The 21,936-nt window shown below is 45.9% G+C and overlaps 1 protein-coding gene across 2 annotated transcripts in view; it reads right to left on the bottom strand.

The window, feature by feature from the left end:
- PDGFA (platelet derived growth factor subunit A) overlaps nt 1-20,345 on the bottom strand; it is a 48,521-nt gene extending 28,176 nt beyond the window's left edge. For both annotated transcript variants that reach the window (XM_063314799.1, XM_063314800.1), the window contains exons 1-2: nt 19,719-20,345; nt 17,275-17,371 (exon numbers count right to left, since the gene is read on the bottom strand). In XM_063314799.1, coding sequence (XP_063170869.1) covers nt 17,275-17,371; nt 19,719-19,781 — 160 coding nt within the window. In that variant the 5' untranslated portion in view covers nt 19,782-20,345. The remainder of the gene's footprint in view (nt 1-17,274; nt 17,372-19,718) is intronic.
- Between the last annotated feature and the right edge of the window lie 1,591 nt (nt 20,346-21,936).

Here is a 21,936-nt window from a genome sequence, read left to right as displayed (position 1 = left end):
TTCCATCCAGAGGTAACTGTGGTACCACACCTATCAAGTAGTATGAACTTTGGAACGTTTATCAAGAGCTCAGTATTCTTCTTACAATGAATACATTATCTAAATAATTTATTTACTGCTGCCTTCAGGGATAGACACATTATTTATGTTATCCACAAGATTCACATTTGATTTGGAGGAGGAGGAGGAGGAGAATGACCACCCAGCTCAGAAGTTGAAAGATGGCACCTTATCAATACAGCCTTCTGAATTGTTTCATATGGGCTTTTATTACAAATTTTGCAATTATTATATTATAGTCTTTCAGCTCATAGTTGAATTGTTTCCATTCTTTTGCCTTCTGTTTTATCCAAGTATCCTTTTGAGAGACAAGCTGGATGCTGAACAGATAGCAAGTAACTGGATGTCGAACAGATAAGAAGAATGAAGCAATGTATTAAACCACATCTGATTTAAAGCTGAGCCTGTGTTAACATTCCAAGTGCATCAAATGTGGTTTGAACACACATTTGGTCAATTAACTGGGAAAACCATCTGCCCACATAATGGCCAATATTTTTAAAGCATTAACAACAGAAGCATCTTAATTGTCAATAATATTGGGTAGACAGTTACATTAAAACTACCAATTTCAACAAATGACATTTACTGTTGGAAACAATGAAAATGATTTTTGCAATGTTTCTAGACTCAGAACTGATTTCTGAAGTGCCCTGAGATGCTACAGCAGCGACCGTTAGTGCAGCATCCAACAGATGTGGCAATTAAAACACTCAGTGAAAGGCACCGGCTTAAAGAATAGTGAATACAACAGCAGAGGTCAACTAAGCTGAAAGACCATAATGCTGCACAAATCTGGACAATAAGGGTCAAAAAGCCTGGGGGAATCACAAACTGGAGCTGAGCGAAGTTGGGACCTCAAGAAATGCACTGCAGATTAGTATTTGGTAGAGCAGCCATGAAGGTCTTAGAAAAGATACTCAAATGCTGTGATGTGTCTATACCGACAAGGATCAGAATTGGGCAAGCTCTGTGACCCTCTATGGAAGCAAAAGTTGGACTTTGAAGAAGCAGGAGAGGAAGAGTATTGATGCCTTTGAACTTTGGTGCTGGAGAAGACTCCTGAGAAGACCGTGGACAGCCAAGAAAACAAACTGAAGGATCATCGGACAAATCAACCCAGAGTTCTCATAAATGACCAGGCTCAAATTATCCTACTTTGGGCACCTTATGCAAAGACCGTGCTCTCAGGAAAAGGCTTAATGCTGGGAAAGGTGGAAGGAAAGAGAAGAAGAGGACGACCAGCAGCAAAGTGGAGGGATGCAGTTACAGGGGTGACGAGTGCACCATTGGGAGAACTGGAAGAACAGGTTAGGGATGGATCATCATGGGGAAAATCTATCTATGTGGTCACTAGGAGTTGAAAACAACTCCATGGCATGTAATCAATGAAGAGTTAGCACCAGGCGGGCCACTCTGGGTAGGGTAATCTCTCTATAGGAATGTTCTTCAATAGAGTTCATTCTCTTGCAGATGCTTTGGCACACAAAGAGCTGATCATCTGCAGGTGATGATCTAAATCCAGCAGAAAGTAAGAGGGAGTTGGGACAGCCTTATGTCCACTTGATGTCTTGTTTGAAGATGCCTACAATTTTAGCAGGTGGGCAGAAAGCAAATCTGTGCTGTGCTTTGCTACAGAAAGCCGAGAGGCTTCTCAAGTGGTGGACCACATGTTTTGCAAACAGAAGAACTTCAACTCCAGGACCTCCAATTAAAAATAGAAGCAGATAGCTGTCGATGGAGAAGCCTGGAGACATGCCGAGTATCACAGTAGGTAGCATGTGATGTGGACAAATAACTGAACCCGGACCAAGACATTATCTTAGTTATCCGATGCTTCTGCAGGCTAGCAAGCAAGCCACCATCACACTCCTGCTCCTGTCAACAAATAAGGAACCAAATGGAGAAGTGTAAAGTCACTCCTTAGCTATACAACACCTGCACAAAATATTTGCACTGAGGTTACTTATAATATTGTGCAATATCCTGTAGAACTTTGTCCCCTTGGATCTCTGGCTATTTCTTTGCATCAGCACAATCCATCTTAAAACAAAGCCACACTGATGATTGCTTCTCGATTATTGTTGTGGGTCAGCCAGCCTCTAATTTCAAGCATATGAGCGGGTGTACATATGAGCTTGAACCCATGGTGTTTCTTTTTTAAACCAGTTTATTGAGTGAACCCAAATACATTAAATACAAACCAAATAAACGACATTGTAGAAACTTGGCTTAAACTTTGGGGCCAGGGGCAGGTTGGATCTCAGCGTTCCAGCAGGAAAGACGTTGTTCTCCCAACCCTTCAGTTGGAGTACAGTAGAGAGAGAAGGCGACCCACTTTTGTAACTGTTGTTGCCTTGACCTATGGCAGTTCTGCTATGGTGATGTTTGAGAAAGTCTGGCATACACAATGAAGTCAGACAAAATTCCATCGTTATGACAATAATTCTTTGATTATAGTTTTAGGCCTTTTGGCAGCTGCAAGTCTGGCTAAAATCTGTGTGTGTGTGTGTGTGAGATTAGTCTCCCAAAAATTTTATGTGCTTGTGGATTGCAACCGTTAAAATATAAAGTATATCTCTGAAGTCAAGCCTGTAAAACTGAAGGCCAAGTCATGCTACCCACTTTGAAAGCCTCTTTACAATTCTGCAATTCAACCTGAAAACGTTGTGTTTGCTTTTTCAGCCACTCCAGCTATCCAAACGTGTTTGGATGCTCAAAGCACGACACCTAGAGCCACAGACGTGTGCTATTGTTTAGGGCCAGAGTTCTGCTTAAACAGCAGCTAAAATAAAATGAGTGCCGATTGTTTAATATATGATCACCACCATCATCATCATCTATAAAACACTGCAGAAGAATGAAAAAAAGAAGGCAGTCTTCGAAGTGGGACGAAAGAAAAAGATGGCTAGAGGAGCATGTGTTCATGCACTAGTTGTGAGTTTTTCACACGCACGTTGGATCAGCTTGGCTGACCAATTGAACAACTGGGGGAAGCCCTTAAACCTGCCACCAGATTGGAGCCTCACAATTTTCAAAAACTGCATTTTGGCTCTAGAGCACTGAAATGCAGGCCACAGCTCAAAGTGCCTTCATCCCCAACTTTGTGTGGACGCTCTATAAGCCAACATCACCCACATATAACAAAGAGGAAGAACACTACGCTGTGGCTTGTATGATACAGGAAGATTTATTTAGCAATTGATCAACTGAATTGCTTAATCAGGTAAAAGGCAGGCAATCATAGAGAAGAGCCTTCAGAAAACTCCGCCATATAAGAAACGCAGCATCTTTCTATAGTTTTCGCCGGAACTGGCTAACAAGAGTATCTTTTAAATCTTTTATACTCTGCTGCATGATCCATGTTTTCAATGAAGCCCTTGAATGTCTGTTTGTTCTGTGCTGTCCTTTGGTACAGCTAAAATGATTTGTGGGTGGTTTTCCCTCCCTATCATCTTGTGGAGCAGCTAATATGTTAAACATGTAAAAGTCATTCTCCCAAGGAAACTGCCACGAGAAATAAAACTTCGGTCTAACGGAGGGGACCCAGAGGAGCAGGTCTTCTGTCGGACAAGCAGATCATTTTACAAAGTGCGCTGTCATGGCGGGACGGGTTGGTGGGGTGGGGGGCGTCTGGCAACATTTAGCAAAGCGAAACCCAGAGCAAAATGGGAGAGAAATGTTTGAATTACATCGAGGAGAAACAGAAGCAGCCCTAACTGCATAGATGTCCTAAGCTTTGATCCCCGAATTCCCCACTTTCATTGGGTGTCCTTGATCTTTTTAGATGAAGATTCCATTCTGTCCATAAGTGCAAAATACACGTTAGACTTTGCATACAACCTTTCCTGTTCTTGCTCACAAGTAGCCAGGAAGGAAGGCAAATTCCTCTTACGTTACTCGCTGACTGAGATTAGATAACCACAATACCTCTTGGGGAAGACTAAAATAGTCCCAGGGATTGGGACATAGTTCTCAATAAAAGTCACAACTGTTCATGCTCAGGATTTTGAAATGCCAGTAATACTGCAAGCCACTGTTAACACCAGTACCTTTCAAGGCAGGTCTGCTGCTGCTTGACTGAGTTCACACTTTACACTAAGCCCAAATGGGATTTGTTTGGCTTGTCACATGATCCAAACCCACAGCTGTGGTTTAGCTAATAAATTCTAATTAAACAAACCATGGCTCAGTGCAATATGAGAACCAAGTCTTTTTGTGTTCTCATAATCCTTGTGTAAGGGAAGTCACATGTAATCTATTCCATTGGAGAAACTGAGGCTAAGGGGCAGTGCTTTATCCAAGACCATAGAACCAGCTGGCAGATCAGAGATTCCTACCAAATTATTTTCAGTAACAATGCATGTACAATCACTTCTACCAAAGGAGACCAGTTTACAGCTCCTTATTCATGGATTGCATTCCAATTTTGTACTACTGTGGTTTACAGTGGCAATGGGAAAAGGAACTGGAATTACAGCGTGGTGTGTATTTTTGAATGCATCTTCTCACACCCATCCTAAAATGCATTTTGTCTGAATGCGCACACATATGTTATGATAAAGCCTACTTTTCAAATGCATTTCTCTTTTTTGTTTTCCTGTACCCTAAAGTTCAAAGTGTAAGATGCAAGTGTAACAAGGTATTTGATCCGCATTCAGCCCAGGAGTGTGAATTAAACTATTCCTTGTCACAATTCATGCATTTCTCAAATCCCACTGCATTGCATTAGGAGTTGCTATAGGGAGTCTATCCAGAGCAAGGTGCCTTCCAATTACGGTAAGAGTGGGCCACTCAAGTGAAGCTCAAAACTATGTAAACACTGGGTTTTTATTACGAAAAAGCCACCGTTTGCTCACTCGCTTTTAAAAGGGCATTGCAAGATATTGTGAGTGCCCCCTGTGTTTTCGTTCAGCTTCTTCTTCCCAGAGCTGAACAAATACAGCTTTAAAATACACACAAACACACACAATGAAACAGCTACACAATTCCCACAGCTGTAGATGACCCATCGTTCAGCTGTTCAATAGACTTTTGTTTGTCCTGTACACAATACGCTGCCAAAGTCCTCTTCTTTTATTTGTCTCTTCTAAGAATCACCAAAAAGTGCTTTTTCAACCTTTCCTATCTTTAATCCCCCAATTGTTCTATTAAAGAACCTGGTTGCACCACTTCTTCTTGAGTGTTTGCAGGCATCATTGTTATAATAATCTTTTACAGGAAGCCTTAAACACTTAGCTAAAGACCATGGACATCCATGGGGGATCATTAGGAGGAGCGATTGACTTCACATGCCCCATGGCATCTTTAGGCATGATGATGCAATGATGCACATTATATTTATCATGGTTTGTTTTAGATCAGCCTTTCTCAGCCTTTTGACCCTGGAGGAACCCCTGAAATATTTTTCAGGCCTCAGAAAGCCCTGCACATTCAGGCTCAAATAGAGGCCAGAAGTTATAAAATTATTTGTTTCATGTGTAGGCCTGTATATACAGTACTGTATGTATTAACAGTGTTCTTAAGCTAAGAATTAAGAATGAAACTGACCTCTTTAATGAAAGTTGCCTGAATTTAAAAATAATTTCTTGAATAAATCGTGATCTCCCAGGGAACCCCTAGTGACCACTTGCAGAACCCGAGGGTGCCACGGAACCCTGGCTGAGAAACCCTGTTCTAGATGTCTGCATCTCACCTAAACTTCTGGATCCCACTGTCCTAACAGTCAGGAACCATGCTGAGAAGAGGAGTAGGTCTCTAGTGTTTTATTACTGCTACATTAGACAGAAAATCCTACCAAACTGAAGAAGTGTGGGAAAACCCAGACAGATAAACCCCAAGAGTCAAGGTGGGTCTGTTCTGTGTCTCTTTGAATGGCTGCTCAAACTCTCTAAACTACGCAGGCGTTTTCCCCCCTGGATAGGGGCCCCCTCCTGCTCACCATCAGTGCTCATGACACCCACCTGTGTTATGCATACCAATGGTTGTAAACCACTGTTCCATTGCTTTGACACCTATTTGATTACTCTTTAAAATCAGAACACATAACTCTTCATGCTCCGCCTTTGAATTTCATACACTCCCGAGTTGTAGGATTCCCAAGGACAAACACAAGCTTTGATTTCATTTACTTCTATATTAAAGTACAACTACATAGGGACGCGGTGGCGCTGCGGGTTAAACCGCTGAGCTGTCGATCGGAAGGTCGGCGGTTCGAAACCGCGCGGCGGGGTGAGCTCCCGTTGTTAATCCCAGCTCCTGCACACCAAGCAGTTCGAAAACATGCAAATGTGAGTAGATTAATTGGTACCGCTTCGGCGGGAAGGTAACGGCGTTCCGTGAGTCATGCTGGCCACATGACCCGGAAGTGTCCTATGGACAACGCCGGCTCCAAGGCTTAGAAACGGAGATGAGCACCGCCCCCTAGAGTCGGACTCGACTGGACTTTACGTCAAGGGAAACCTTTACCTTTACCTACATAGGGTTAATATGATTTTATTTATGCATTTACTGAAATTTCTATGATGTTCAATTCCTGCAGACTTTGAGCAGCTTAGAATCATTAAAAAAAGGTTTGTATTTAATAATTCCTCTCCTGCTCCATAAAATAATTATACTTCTGGAGATCTTTGAGGGTCATACCTAATTTCAGAAGCCCAATAGGATCTAGGAGCATCCATGTCCCCTTAAATTATATCCAGGGAGAGGGGACAATCACCACCAGGACCACAGAAAGAAGAAAGGAGCAGCTTATGCGGCTGATATCTAAACTCTCTAGAAGCACCCTTTACCTAACCTTGGTTGAACTCTTTCTCCCAGATGTCATGATCCCAAATCCACTGTACATTCCATGTTAAGAGTGTACTATTATCACTGTTGATGCTCTACTGCCTGGTATAAACTGTTAGATGTTTCTTTACCCCCAACCACGACACACACCCTTCAAAAAATGTCTTCTGAAGATGGTGGTCATTGATCAACTTTGCCTTAAAAGCTGTTTTCTTTCTTAGATTATATATAATTTCTTTCTCAGAGCATGATCTCACTGATGGGTGGGATTTATACTCCTGTTTGATACCCTAGTGACTCATGGCTCGGAGCTGCACCACATTCATGATTGGCTTTGAGGTTACAGCTGTTGAACTCAACAGATGTTTCCATACAGATTCTTCTCTGATGGCAGACTGGTTGGTCCCTAACAACCCTTTCAAGGGCACCCTCCAAACGGCCATGTTCAGCTAACCTTCCATCCATCGTCGTTATGCCTGCAAAATCCAGATCTCACTGTAGGCTCAGGAAAACTGAAAGCCAGCAACATTTTGGAAGCAAGCCAAATGCCAGGGAAGCTCTGCGATACAGGAAGAAATTGAATTAAGCCTTGTTGAGGATTGAACCTTCTCAAGTCCCTCAGAACCATTGGCAAGGTACATCCTTGCAGTAACCACTTCCAAAATAGCGTTATGAAGCATTATACTGGTATAAGCTTTCGAGTTAAGAAATTCAACTGACTTTTTCTGTCTTCTAGGAATTCAGTCTAACCTAAAACAGAACCCTCTCCAACTTTCCCACAGATCCTTTACCAAGACTCGGGCAACCACAATCTGTTACATCAGCTCACATTTCTGGACTGGCATGAAAGAGCAACACATACACTCATATTTTTCCCCCCAGTTCTGGGTCCAAATCTCTGCAAGACCAATGAACTCTGAAGGATGAAACAATTAGAATAACTAAGAATAAGTCCAGTTGTGTGGCATTATGGGGTTTGGGCTGAAATAATAGGAACAAACAAATACAAAATTTGTGCATGTGCCTGGAGAGGCAAAATTACAGAGGAGATGCAATACAGTTGAGTGCCAGCAGGTAAAGCCCTCTGATAAAGCTTTGGTTGAATCTAAAAAAGCTAATCGGGTTAAAATTTGGACTGGACACCATCAGAAAATCCTAGAGCTGTAGATGAGGCTAGGAGATGAGAAAACATTCCATAAATAGATACAGTAATGACAAATCACTTCTGCATTGTTGTCAGGAACTCTCCTTGGGTGGGTTAATGAGGTCACCAAAAGATGAGTTTAATTCAAGGAGACTTTACCTAGAGCACAACTCTCTACTCCTGCTGGTGAGCCTCTGAACATCTTCAGGAATGATTCCCCTCCTCCCCTCTTCATCTTGACCCCACCTTAACCCACAAAAGACGGCAATCCCACCCTGAATCCCAAAACAGTAGAACAGATTGAGAACTGACAGGCAACATGTACTATAGTAAGAATAGCAATGAAGGAGTAATGGCTTAGAATGTCTTAGGTGCAAGTGCAGAACTAATAAGGAAATGTTCAGAGGGTCTTCTTTTGCAAACACAAACCATACTGTGAGAGCAACATCAGGCAGGTGGTTCCTGTGTCCAAAATGGGTCTTGGGATAGCTGGGTTCCAATTTGAATTGCCTGCTTTTGTCAAAAGTATACGGCGTGTACTCCGTTAAGTGTGCTGAAATCCTCTGCATTGTGTGTATTTAGAAGATTATGAATAAAATAATGCTCAGCATCCTTTTCATTTTGGAAGGAAAGGAGCTTTTTCAAGACATTAAAAAGGACACAGCCGAGCATGGAAGAGCAATCCATCTCAAGAATGGATGCTCTAATTGTTTTAAACTACACTAGGAAACCACTGTGAACAGCAAGCAGAGCTGTTAAGGATGCGTTTACAACTTCCGTTCTGGCCGATAGCCGAAAGGATGAAATTCTGGACAGCTGACAACTATAAGCTGAGCGCAAGTGAAGATCTGACTCCTGGTTTGCTGCAGGATCGCAAGGCAGGGCCCTCATTCTCCCTTTTCCCTGAATTCTCCTGTTCATCAAAAAATTGCACACTGCTGCACGCTAGGACCCATGGTTCCAGGTCTATTTGGGGGTGGGGTGGGGGTTATCAAATGGCCTGAACTAGGCAACGAGCTGTTTTTTTATTGTTTAACAATCACTTTGGTCTCTCCCTTAGTGATAGCACAGTTGATCAGCTCCTGCTGGGTTCATACAACCCAAAATAAATCTGGGTTGAAGAACCGTAATTCCTACATTCACCACCCCACCATGCCCTGCCCAAGTCAAGTATACAATGGCTCAAGGGGATGATCAGGTTCACCCCGTAGGCCATGACAATGGCTGATTCCCGCAAAGTAATGGACACAAAAACACAACCATATTTTTAGCGCAGACTTAACATGTGGTGCAAATCGAACCTACATGCCACAATGAACTTCAGCAAACGTGAATCTGCACACCGTCTTCTGGAAGCCATTGGCTTGCCGCTAGGATGTCCCAGAAGGGAGGCCACAGAGGGAAGCCAACAGCAAGGCACCGGAAAGAGAAGGTGGAAGTGGAGCAGCTTCTGCGGAATGGAACTCTTCCCAAACTTTGTATACGCTATTGAATTGTAGCTGCAAAGAATATTATGAGCATCTTTGTTAGACGTGACCAAATGACTGATCCATCAACCTCTTTCTCACAACAGCCAATTGATTGCCACAGATACAATGAGGCTTTCAAGGGAGGAAAAAAAACACTGACCAAGACAGAGGAGGCAATGATATTACCTAACATTGCAGATCCTGGGGGTATCAACATGTTGGAAAGTTGGTATGATACAATGGTTTAAGGCATAAGACTGGACCCAGGGAAGCTCCCCACAAGCACAGAGCCCACCAGGTGACTTTGGGTTGGCCATAATTTCTCAGCCCAACCTGAGAAATCAAAGGGCTCTTGTGTGGGATAAAATGGGGAAAGAGCCTCCTGCCCTGAATGCTGTCTTGAGTTTCTGGAGGAAAGGTGGAAAGGAAATATAAGATCCTAATATAAGAATGTAGAATCAGCCCAGTAGAGGACCCTAAGGGTAGCCCACATCTGTTGAAAGTGCAAAGCTGGCCCTTCAAAGGGGAGATGCTGATAGGCCAACAGACTCAGCTTAAAGAGTTTGGGGGAGGATCTGGAAATTGGTGAGAGCCCATCCCCAACAGCGGCCAGGATCCACAAATAAATAATAAGAGGATTGGAGAACACAAAAACAAGGGCAGTCCCATCTGGGACTCCAAGGCCATTTTCTTTCTTCTTAACAGGTGTTTTGAGCAAGCCTTTTGCTTCCCCCACCTCGGTTTCCCATTTGTGAAAAAGGAATGCTAACAAAAAACTGCTCTCTGGGATTCTGACATGGGTGGAAGTGATAAGAGCTCAAGGACAACACGTTTAACCTGGAAAGTGCTGGGAAGAGATGAGTAAGCAGGTTCTGTGGTCCATCCTGACAACATGGATACTCTGAGTGAAAGCCTTGTTAGAACAGCAGAAGGCATTCCACTCTTCCGCTGACTACCCAACATTTGCAACAGAAGAGAAGGCAAGAAGACAACCAGAGTTTTTCTGCTGAGCTGCCAACCACCAAAAGGTAGCACTTCACTGCTTTTGCCACTCAAATGTCCTTCAACAAATGACAGCTCCAGAGATGTGCTGTTCATCCCCACCCATAATTCCCAGCCAGTCATGCACTCCCCATCCCAGCATAGCAGCAAAATAACTGAAATCTCTCCACTTGCTGTTGAAAATTATGAGCGCTGAAATCCCAGTGGATGTCACACTGGAAAAACTCTAATCTAGGAATTCCTTTGAAATATGGTTGAAATATTTTATCCCACTTTCCAACCTGAAAAGCAATCAAAAGCCGCCCAGAGTCACTTTTATAGTGAGATGGACAGTGTATTAAACAAACAAACAAACAGATAGGTTAGATGGGGGCCCCCAAAAATAAGCCACATTCTTAACTAGGTATCTCACAAATCAATTCAGTCTTAGGAACCTGCAAACAGTAAGTTGTTCATTTGTTTGTTCCTTCATTAGGGCTACTTAACAGGCATACATTTATCATTGTTGCTTTTTGTGCACTACCCAGAATCTTTTGAGATTGGGGCAGTTCAAAAAAAGTCAACGTCAGTCTCAAGGTCTGGACATGCACACATTAGGCAAGGCAAACAAACAGGCTGGAGAGTGGCCGAGGGTATTGTGAGAATCAAGCCATTGGCTTGGAATGTTGTGTGAACACCCTATGGCAGAGAAGCATGTTTTGTTTGATCGTAGGATATTCCATGAGAAACTCCTGTACTTTGTTAAATGGAGTTTCTGGCCTAGAGTGCTGGGGGAACCCAGCCAAAAAGTTACAAGCACGTGCCTATCAATATGTACTTTACCATTCTGACATGTAAAGTTCAAACTATGCCAGGCAATATAATATATCCACTGCCCAGGATAGTCTTAGCTGTCTATTTAGCTACATTTCAAAAAGCTATGAAGAGTTAGTGCATACACATGAGCTCATCACTCACTGACCCACAAGGCTGAGACAGGCAAAGAATCTGACATGGCTGATGAAACACCAGTCAGAAAAAAACACTCAACCGTAGCCAACATCAACTCCGACATGCACAAAGATCCTTTTTCATGATGATGAGCAATGTGTTGGTCCAAAAGGTATCCACTCTCTTGCTGGTGGGCCTCCTGGGAGTGTCTGGTCAACCACCAGTATAACAGACGGCAAAGATTGTTGGGATTGGGTGTCAGCCAGCAGAGCGCAAACTTCTGCAGGGGATGAGACTTCACAGAAGAAGGTTTGAAGCAGAGTGAGGACACAGACTTGGTCCCCATGCCCAGATCCTCTCCAGGTCACATTAAAGTCACAGGTGGCATTCCCAACTAGGTTGGGTTTATATTCCACCAATCATGGATTCCTCAAATCTCCATCTTATCAGGGTACACCAGTATCTGATTAGTGTTACCTCTCCTAAGCCTTCAACAACCAAATCGACAATATTGTTCCTGCTGAAGTCTATACAAATTGCTTCCAGATAACGCACTGCAGAAAACAACCCTGAAAACCACAGATCTTGATTGGACTGAGCTTGGCTGAAAGGATTGAAATAAACTCAACTTCACTTAAAACCATGGGTATCTACAGGGAGGGCAAGTGATGCCTTGTGCACAATGACAACATCGTACAAATGTGCTTGCGTCAGACATTAGGGAGCAAGTGTGTCGTGGCGACATTTGCAATTCTGATGTCACTGTACACATAGTGACATTTGGAACCAGTGCAGTTTGCTTAAACATTTGCTTAAATGATGTTGATAGCAAAGTCTCCTTGTAAGACTTCCTATTACCTTGCTAGCTGCAAATGGAAATGTGTCAGTCCTTTTTGTTTACTTCAAATAGATTAACAGACCAGAAAAGCCACCCTTAATTTTGTTTTTAATATGATCCAGAGTATCAGTTGGGTTTCTGGTTTTACAGAAAGGCTGTTTGGGGTATTTGGTGAAAGTGTAATATCAGAATCTACCATAAACCAAGATAGGGCATCCTTTTCTGACCCAACGAATCTAAATGAAGGCAAAGGAATTTAGTTTATTTCAAGAGAAGATTGGAACAGAATGCTTGCTAGGGACAGATTTACATAGAGAATTATCCATCCTGGTACTTTCAAACAGAAATTTCCTAATAGGAGTTGGCAATATAAATGACTTCTCACTTTAATGGCCCATTTGTGGGGAAGGGGTGTCTGTTATTCCTGAATGCCTGTTAAATACAAAATTTACATTCATGGCATTTGCTTCATGACATCATTCTCCACCTGCTGCAATTTGTGTCAAGTTATGATGTAAACTGATGCAAATGATGTCATGACACAACCCATGTGAGTTGCTGTGGTTGTTGTAAAATGGAAGACAATAACCAGCAACAAGGTGGATGGACTTGATTACATCAACACTTGACTTGATGGCAAATTTAAAAAAATTAAATCAAAGTTTCACTGTATTGGAAGAAAATGGATATTACCAAGTATGCTTGGTAGAGACAAAAATATCCCATTTAATGCCCCCAAGAAAATGCAAGACCACCATATTTGACCATTCAAATGATGTACCCAACAAACAAATCCTGATCACCAAATCCTCATGGCCACAGACATATGGCATACCTGAGCATCCCTCTTGATGCACCATCCTGTCAGAAGTACGGCACTATCAAAGCATAGTCCAAGAAGCATGATACCATTCCAGCTTTACCCAAGGTCACTGGCCAATTGTAGGAAAGGATAAGGAGGTGCAATGCTCCCAACCCACAACTAGTGGATACTCAAATTATGGCCAAATTGTGCTTCCATGCAACACAGGTGACCTTTACTACATGAGGACAATGGGCTTGGAGGCACATCAATCCAGAGCACTCTCCACCAACATCATCCTGGGCTCCTTGGCAGTTGCCTCCCCCTACCTAACAGCAAGGCTGGTCCAGTCCTTCTCAGACCAGAAATTCCACCTGTTCACACTCCTAATCTGAAGCCATCATTCTCCCCATAGAATGGAGCTTTGTGTCCAGGATAAGCGGTCATCGGTTGATACTCATCTGGACCAAATATCTCCATGCCTTCCTTTGGAAGGAAGAACAGCAGAAAAAGAGAATTAACGGTTGGCCAACACTGACTCATTTCTTCCCCTCGCTGCAAACCAAACCCCAGAGCTAAGAAGGATGCACGTTCTACTGGTAATTTGGGAAGAACCTTGGCATGTTCTGCCCGCAAGAAATTCGCCTGGGAGAAGGAGATGCCAGCAAGAATTTAATTTCTCCAGCTCCCAAATGGGCATTTGTCAGTTCTGCAAAAGTCAGGAGGAGTGGAGACCCAAACTGTCTGGAAGGCAGGTAGTAACAAAGGGAAGGCCCTCACTGACTCGCACAGAGCCCACCTTGAAAGGGCTGTATAAGCATTACGCACATTACTATGAGCTGCATGGAAAAACCAAGCAAGCAAACAAACAAACAAATAAAAATAAAATAAATCTAATACACCATGCTACTATTATGAAAGGTGAGCAAACACAGTTCTCTTGTATAAAGTCCCCTTTGAGTTAGTTAAGGGTATGTTCATGTATTTCTCTTGGCAGCAAGAGAAAAGTAATTTGCCAATGATTCTGGGGGAGAGGGATGTAGCCTGGAACTTCCAGTGGTCCACTATCCAAGCTTCAGCCAGATCTGACCTTGATTAGCTCTTCAGGATCTGCTATGGTTAGTAAGTGTGCAACTTTCTTCAGGACTGAGGCCCCACTGGGCCTCTGAATGACATGCCAAGGCCACGCGCTCCCCAGGGGACAGGGCCCAGACCAGTAAACGCGACACAAGCAGATTTTCCTTTCAATTAATTCAGCGGTGTTCATAGATCCATAACAATTGTTCCCTTCAGCTGGAACAGGAAAAGGACAACCCAGTGGCAATTTTTGCAGGCGTTCAGGGACCACCAATGAGATTTTTCAGGGGTTGAGTTCACACTGTGGCACTGGGCATAGTTGCACACTGCAGCCCTTGCGCTTGCTATAGAGGAAAGGAAAAGAAATGCTCACAGGCAGCATTTGCCTGCCTGCCTGCTGTAGCACCTTGTGCAATTCCATTGAAATGGAAAAAAAAATACACAACAAAATAACTTGATGGATTGAGCCTTGGGCATGCAAAATTAAAGTCACTCCCCCAAAGCAGGCCTGCTGAAATCAAGAGTTTAAACTTTCAAAGGCGCCTTGTAATTCTTCTTTTTTTAAAAAATAATAATAATAACAAGCATAACAACTATGCTGCCTTTGTTTAAATGGAATGGCTCTGCTCTTAACAGCACAAGCAACAACTTGCTAGATTCTTGGCTCAGCATATGAGATGGGTAGAAACTTCCCTTAATGTTAAAGAAAAGGGTGGGGGGATGGAAAGAAACCACCGTTATTCTTTCATACTTTTGCAAAAATAAACACAGCCATCCCTCCCCAATGCTGGAGATCATCGTGAATCCACTTTGCCTCAATTCTGGCAAACGGCACGAGATCAAATTTAATAACAGGATGGCTCCGTTGCAGGGCTGAAATGTTAGCAAATTGCACGTCTGCCCTTTTGAAGCATTTGTCAGTCTAATGATTCAGAAAATAACCTTGGGCTATTAAAAAGCAATAACAAGATGGGCAGTGTTCGCTGGAGAAGGTTTTCTGGTCAGAGTGGAAAGGATCAAGTTTCTTTTCCCTTTCACTTTGCAAAAACAAAAACATTGTCTTGTTTAGACGTGACTTCATTCATAAACGTAGTTCGGGATACCCACATGCACACCAAAGGTTTTAAAAACAGCAAGATAATGGCAATGGGGTGGGAATGCTTTGTGGCTAGAGATACTATCTAGCGGGGGGAGGTGGGTGGGATCTGACACTCACCAAACCAGAAAAGTCATATTCTGCCTTTTAAAGGGCCTGTCTCCATAGTAGAGTTGGCATGAAAAGGATCCTCTGAAAGATGGGGGCACAGTGAATGGCAGTGCCCGTTTTCTGAATCGGACAGATTTGGAAATTCCCATCCATTTGGAAGAGGCGAAGATCTTTGTTCACAAATAAATGCCCCCTTCTATATTGAAATATGCACACGCAATCAAATAAAGTCACCTTCTACTTTGGGGAGACAGTACTGAATAACTGCCTCTTCCCAAAACTGCGGGGTCAAGGGTAAATTTAGGGCTCACCCACCCTGCAAAGTGTATATAAGGTTTATATACACATATATACCCAGGTAGTCCTCGGTTAATGACTGACGGTTCAGACTTATGACAGTGCTGAAAAAAACAACGTATAACCAGTGGTCACGCTTACAACTGTTGCAGCATCCCTGTGGTCATGTGATCATGATTTGGACACTTGGCAACCAGTTCGCATTTATGACCATCGCAGCATCCCATGGTCATGTGATTGCCATTTGCAACCTTCCCGCCCGACTTCTGGCAAGCAAAATCAACGGGGAGCTGCGTGATTCACTTAACGACCACGTGGTTTGCTTAATGACCTCAGTGATTTGCTTAATGACCACTGCAAAAACGGTCATAAAATCAGGTCAGATTTGCTTAATGACCGCTTTGCTTAGCACCTTAAATTCTGGTCTCAATTGTGGTTGTTAAGCAAGGACTACCTGTACATATACATAGTGATACAGCGCAAGTCAATTTCAACACAAAGTTGGTTGGATCAAGACATTCCACACCTACCCTTGGCATTCATCAAACAACCAATAGTGCAATTCTACACATGTTTACTCAGAAGCCGGCCCCACTGAACGGGGAAATCATTAGAGCCCGTGGGCTAATTATCCGTATGAAAAACAAGAGCAGTCCAGGTTTGTGCAAATGCAAAGTGAGAAACCTTTTGCCTTTTCTTTTTGATCAATAACACCCGCCAGGGATTTCAAGTCCTAATGTCAATTTCTCTGAAAACTCAGCCTCAATCCGTATCTGTAAAATGGGAGCGTTAACAGCAGCCTGCCCTGCCGGACTGTTATACTCATGAGCTCAATAAGGAAATCGAGTGCATGTTCCATATTTTTAAAAACACAGAAAGAAAATGACACAACAGAGGAATGCCGAACAGACAGAACAGTAAATACGTTGTAAAAAGGTAAGGTATATACATAGCAAATGATGCATCACCATTCATAAAATACAACCTGTTCCCTGCTAAGATGTGTCACTGCAAACAAGAACCATTTGGATGTCAAACAATCAGAGCTACACATTGCACAACTGTCACAGTACGGTGGAACTTCCACAGTCCAAGGCAGTGTATCTCCAAATTCTAAACTGCTAGGAAGAGGACAGGTGGAGGCACCAGGACAGAGAGGGAGGCTGTATTTTCCATAAATAAATGACCCGCATTGGCCTGCCAAAAAGGCCAGCGAAAAGCGCAAGAATGAACTAGGAGCCCTTGTCTTGGCCAGGAAAATACTTCAGTTCCGTTCGGCTGCTGTGTGGTTTTAACAAACGTCCTTTAAAGAAGACTTGCAGGAACACCACAAGCAACTGGGCAGCCCAGTCAGGGGACAAACTCTTTCTTGTGGCTTGGAGAGGGAAAAAAGAAAGCCAGACTCAACCTCTACCCCTAAACACTGACTGACTGGGGTCACATCTCCCTCCTTGCTAAATGAGAAATGAATGAAGGCACCACTCCATTCATTGTGGGCCTCACCCTGTGCCTCCCCAACAGGCACACCTGCATTTTTTATTTCCCAAACCAGCTCTTTTGAGCCCATTCTGCACGATGGGTCAACCCCCACCCCCACCCCCCCCACCACGCCACCCCCGTTTTTTAGGATATAGGAAGAAATGCATGGGAATAATTTACCTACGGAATCAATTTCCAGGAGACGCTGCAGATCCCGAATGCTGTGAATCTCACTGTGAGCCAGTCTTTCAATTAACTCTTGGGGAATCTCCGCTTCCTTGTGCAAAAAAAGAGAGAAGGACCTTCCAGTTAGTCAGTCTTTCTCCAAATCACCTCTGGAGCAGACCATGTGGCCTTGGATCTGCTCCCATCTTTTACCTCCAGGTGCTCAGGGAAAATGGAGAAAGGAAGGCTTATGTTTTAAATAAATAAATGAATAAATTCTCATCGATCCCAGAGCTGCCCCTAGCCCCGCAACAAATAATGAACATTCAGATAATGCCAGCCATAGACCGTGATTTGGGAAGCATGGAACATTCTGCCCTTTCCATTTTTTTCCCTTTATTCTGGTGAGTTTCTGGAAGGTGGGATTAGCATTCCTTCAGTTGCTCTGATCTTTGGGAAAAGCTTGAGACGGTAAAAAATGGAGCAGGTACTGCTTCAAGCTTGGGGGACAATCCCACAATATTTAGGGAGGGGGATGTTTGGGCACAGCGTCCCACTGCGCCATTGCAAAATTGTGCCCACTGACTAAGAGAGGGCTTGTCTTCTGAGCACGCACATTTCTTAAACCAGCATTCCCAGGGCCATGCAAAATATTAAAAAAAAAAAAGGAATGGAGATCAAGTTGAAATGTGCCACAACAGGACAGTCAGCACCATTCTGCAGGTTATTTCCCTCCCCCCGCCCAGGTGGGAGCAAACCTTTTTCCATCTTATCTAAAATAAACTCTCTGAACTTAATGGAACTTCTTCTACATGAATGGGATAATAAAACAGCCAAGAACTTTTTTTTCCCCTTTTGTCTGATTCTTTTTTTTTTTTAATTGCCCAGCATAACAAGAGCTTGATCCAATGCAAATCTTTTCAATAGCAGGAAACTTGCAAGAAAATAAAAGTTTCAGCCAGCAAGAAATTATGGTGTTGGTTTAATACTTTCTCCTTCTCCAAATTTTCCCTGAGTTTGAGGGGGAGGGGGAGAATGGTTTTAGAATGAACAGAATCCTACAGGTTGGAAATGAGCAAAGAAAACAGCTTTCTTTTCTTTTAACATCACCAGTCTTAAGAGCAAGGAAATATAGCCTACTTGAAAATAGACTCCTTCCTCTTGGCCATTGAATCCCTACATTCATTCTCCCCCCCATAATGGCCACCATTGTCCCCCCCCCCCCCACAACAATCTTCCAATTTGGAAAGAGGCAAAGAGGAAGGGGGGGGGGAATACCACTGTTAACTAGAGTTCAGTTTGACATTCAGATCGTCCCAGCCTTCCAAAACCAGAGACTTTATACAGCAAACTCAAGGGCTGCGTCCACAGATCTCACCCAACGGGCTTCCTAAAATGACCCATTTTCTAGGTTCAAATACACCGATCCATCAACTAACCGAATAGGTGAGTTCAACCCATGCACGCCCCCACCTCCAGCTTCAGAAAAACTAACCACGATTCGCCCTGACCCCACTCCCGTTGCAGAACTCTTAATCCCTAGTGTGGAAACCCACCTGGGTTAAGCGAGCTGTCTGAATACAGTCCGCGTGGAAAACGAACGCCTTTCAAAATGGAAAGTCCCAACTTTTAAGAAAACATGCCAAGTCTAGCTGGGAAGCAGCCGGGTTCCCCCCACCCCCAGCCCGTTTTTAACCTTATAAAGTGAATTTACAGAGCGGAGGGCGGTAACACGGGGTTGCACCTCAGAAGGGCAGCGTGAGATTTTACACTCATTCGAGCGCTACCGCAATTCCTCCTATTTTAGCCATTTCACGTTGCCTTCCCCAGAGACGGAAGCCCACTCGCTTCTCGGCTCCACTCCCCACCCCTCCAGCCAGGCGGACGGCCAGGCGACCGAGGGGCGCGTTTGCAAAACCGCGCCAGAGCCAGATCGGATCGCCTTGCAAGGCGCGTTTTCCAGCCCTTCCTCGCACGTCTGCACGCGCGCCAGAGCGGACGCGAGGCAGGGCGCGGGCCGCTTAGCCGTAGCCTACATATACTACGACTCTTCAGAACGAGGGTGAAGAGCTCACGCGGCTGGGATGGCAGTTTTGCAGCGCGGAAGAGAAGCGGATCTCTTCCCACATCACCACTTCGGGTCTCCCGGCAGATTTGGGGAAGGGAGCCCTCTTCTCCCCCTCGAGGGTCCAAGGTGAAGCCAAGCCCATGCACGGGGGGAAGCGGGGGGTTCACGTAAAAGGTAGAGACCGGACGCGGGAGGGAGAGATGGACGGAGCCTTCTATGCAACATATTGCAAAAAAATAGAGAAAAGAAGAGGAACAGTCGTCTGCCAAAAGATGCAAGAAAAGGTTTTGGAATCAGCTGGGCATTTTAGAAGGGGAGGGGGGCATTCAGCCTTCCCTGCCTCCCCTTCCCCTCTCTCCCGCCTTCCTTCCTTCCCGAGGTGTCCACCTACCTCCGCAAACACGAGGGCCAGGTAGCAAAAGCCTGTAACCCAGAATGCTGCGCTGATCCTCATTGCGTACACATCACTGTGGTCGGCCACACGACTCAACGGTGCAGCGCAGGAGGCGCACCACCCCGCCTCCTTGGGTTGGGAAAATAACAACCATTCCTCAAGGGGGGGGGAGGGAGCCACCGGCGGGGGGGGGTGTCCTCGGGCTCTGGGGAGGGGGCGCGCGGGCGGAGGTCTCCTTCCGAATTTGCTATGGCATCTAAATCCCCCTGTGCAGCGGGCTCTGCCTCTTCCTTGGTGGCGCGCCGGGGTTCGCCTTGCAGAGGCGAGAAGCTGGGTGGCTGGCTGGCCGCTTCGCGCGCGGCTGCCCCCCTTCCAAACCCAGAAGGCGAAGGGAGAAAAGGGGGGCGGCGGGGGGGGCGAAGTGAGCGAAGGCGCTTCTGCAGCCGGACGGCCGGGCTCCTTCGGGCGCCGCCGCCTCTCCTGGCTTCCTGGGACCTGGAGAAGCGCCCCCCTCTACATTTTGACCGAGCTGGCGGCGAAGCGAACCCCAACCAGCGACGCGCGAGCCGGGCCAGCGTCCATCACCTGTCTGCGAGCCGCTCGCCCCTTCCCAGACAGGCGAAGAGTTCCCAGCCCCTCCTCTCCCTCTTTCCCCCACCCCCTCCCTCTCCCCACCCCTTCTAAATACCCACCCACCCCGGAGCCAGCGGCAAAGCGCAGCAGCGAGAGCGGGCGACGGGAAGGAGAAGCCGGGGAGAGCGCCTATTTTGTTCCAAAGCCCCAAAAAGGGGGATAAGGAAAAAAAAAGGGGAAGCGGGGTGGGGGGGGAGAGAAAGGAAAATAAAAACCAAGAGGGCGCCCTGCAGCTTTCCCTGTCCCCGGGCTAAGCGAGATCTACAAGATCTTTCCGGGAAGGACCGTCAGGTGATCAGCGATCCTTCTTTCCTCCTTCCCACCAGCGCGGCCGCTTCGCTTTCCTGGGAGGAGAGGAAGGTGCGGGGGAGTTCCCCGCCGGTTGGCATTCGCGTCTGTTTTTGCAGAACGGCGGGCGAGATCAAAGGAGGGAAGGACGCCCGAATCGAACGCGGAGCGTTGGAAAGGGAAAGCCGCTTGTATCCACTTTCTCTTCCCCCCCACGCCCATTTGCATGTTGCAAAGGCTCGCTCGTTTTTGTTTTTTTGGGTTGCCCCCCAAAGGGAGGGGAATCGCCCGAAGAGGGATGGGTCGGTTGGGGAATTTGAGGAGCGGGGGCACGCGGAGGGCAACGGGGGGAATTTCTGGGGGGGGTCTCAGAGGATGCGCTTGAGAGCACGTGAAGGATCCCTGGGGGAGAGGCGCGCCGCCATAGGGTGGGGGGGGGCGCCCTCCTTCAGTCCCAGGCGAGGCGCCTCCTTCCTTCTCCCCCCCACCGCACCCCGGGCACGCTCCACCCTGCTCGACTCCCAGCAGGCGGCCCTAACGAGAGCGAGGCGTGTGGGGGTTGCTGCAAACGCAGCCCGGCGCGCCAGGCGTCGCGGGTTGTGGCAAATTAAAACAAGAAGAAAATCAAGCAAGCAAAAAAAAAAAAGAAAGAAAGCAACACACGCACACACCCGAGCGCTGCACCAGCGTTGCACGCAAACACACGCACGCACACACGCCCAAAAAGGAGCGCGGGGAGGAGGGGAAGAGTGCGCGTTGCAAATTGCCACAACTCATACTTTAGGGAGATGTGGGGAGCCGCGGCCTTCCCCGGCTTACCCCCCACTTCCTTTTCCCCTCCCCCCTCCTCCTCCTCCTCCTCCTCCTCCTCCTCTCCCTCCCGATCCCACCTTTCTCCGCAGCCCCGGCGGCGGAAGAGAGCAACGGCCTCTTCGGGGCGGCTGGGCAGCGCTCCCCCCTCGCCCCGTCGCAACCTCGAGGAGCCCACCTGGAGCTTATCTAGGCGGAGGAGAAGCGCCATGGTTACGCGGCAGCAGCGCGCTTGACGGCCAGCTTCGGGTGGAAGTGGAGGAGGGCTCTTTTTTCTCCGGGGGAGGGGGGGGAGCTATGCATCCCCACGCGCGCACTCCCGCCACACGTGGGTTGCCCCGGGCTGCAGAGGAGAACCAAGCAGGGCGAGCTAACCTGCGGAGCAAAAAAAGCCGGCTTTAACCAAGCCAGGATTGAGCCCCCCGCGTTAGAAAGATGCGGAGGGGGCTGTCCTCTGGGCTCCCCGCTCCGTTTTTTTCGTTCC

Source organism: Candoia aspera, chromosome 14 (genome assembly GCF_035149785.1).
Source record: "Candoia aspera isolate rCanAsp1 chromosome 14, rCanAsp1.hap2, whole genome shotgun sequence".
NCBI lineage: Eukaryota > Metazoa > Chordata > Lepidosauria > Squamata > Boidae > Candoia > Candoia aspera.
This window is presented reverse-complemented; position numbering and strand designations above follow the sequence as displayed.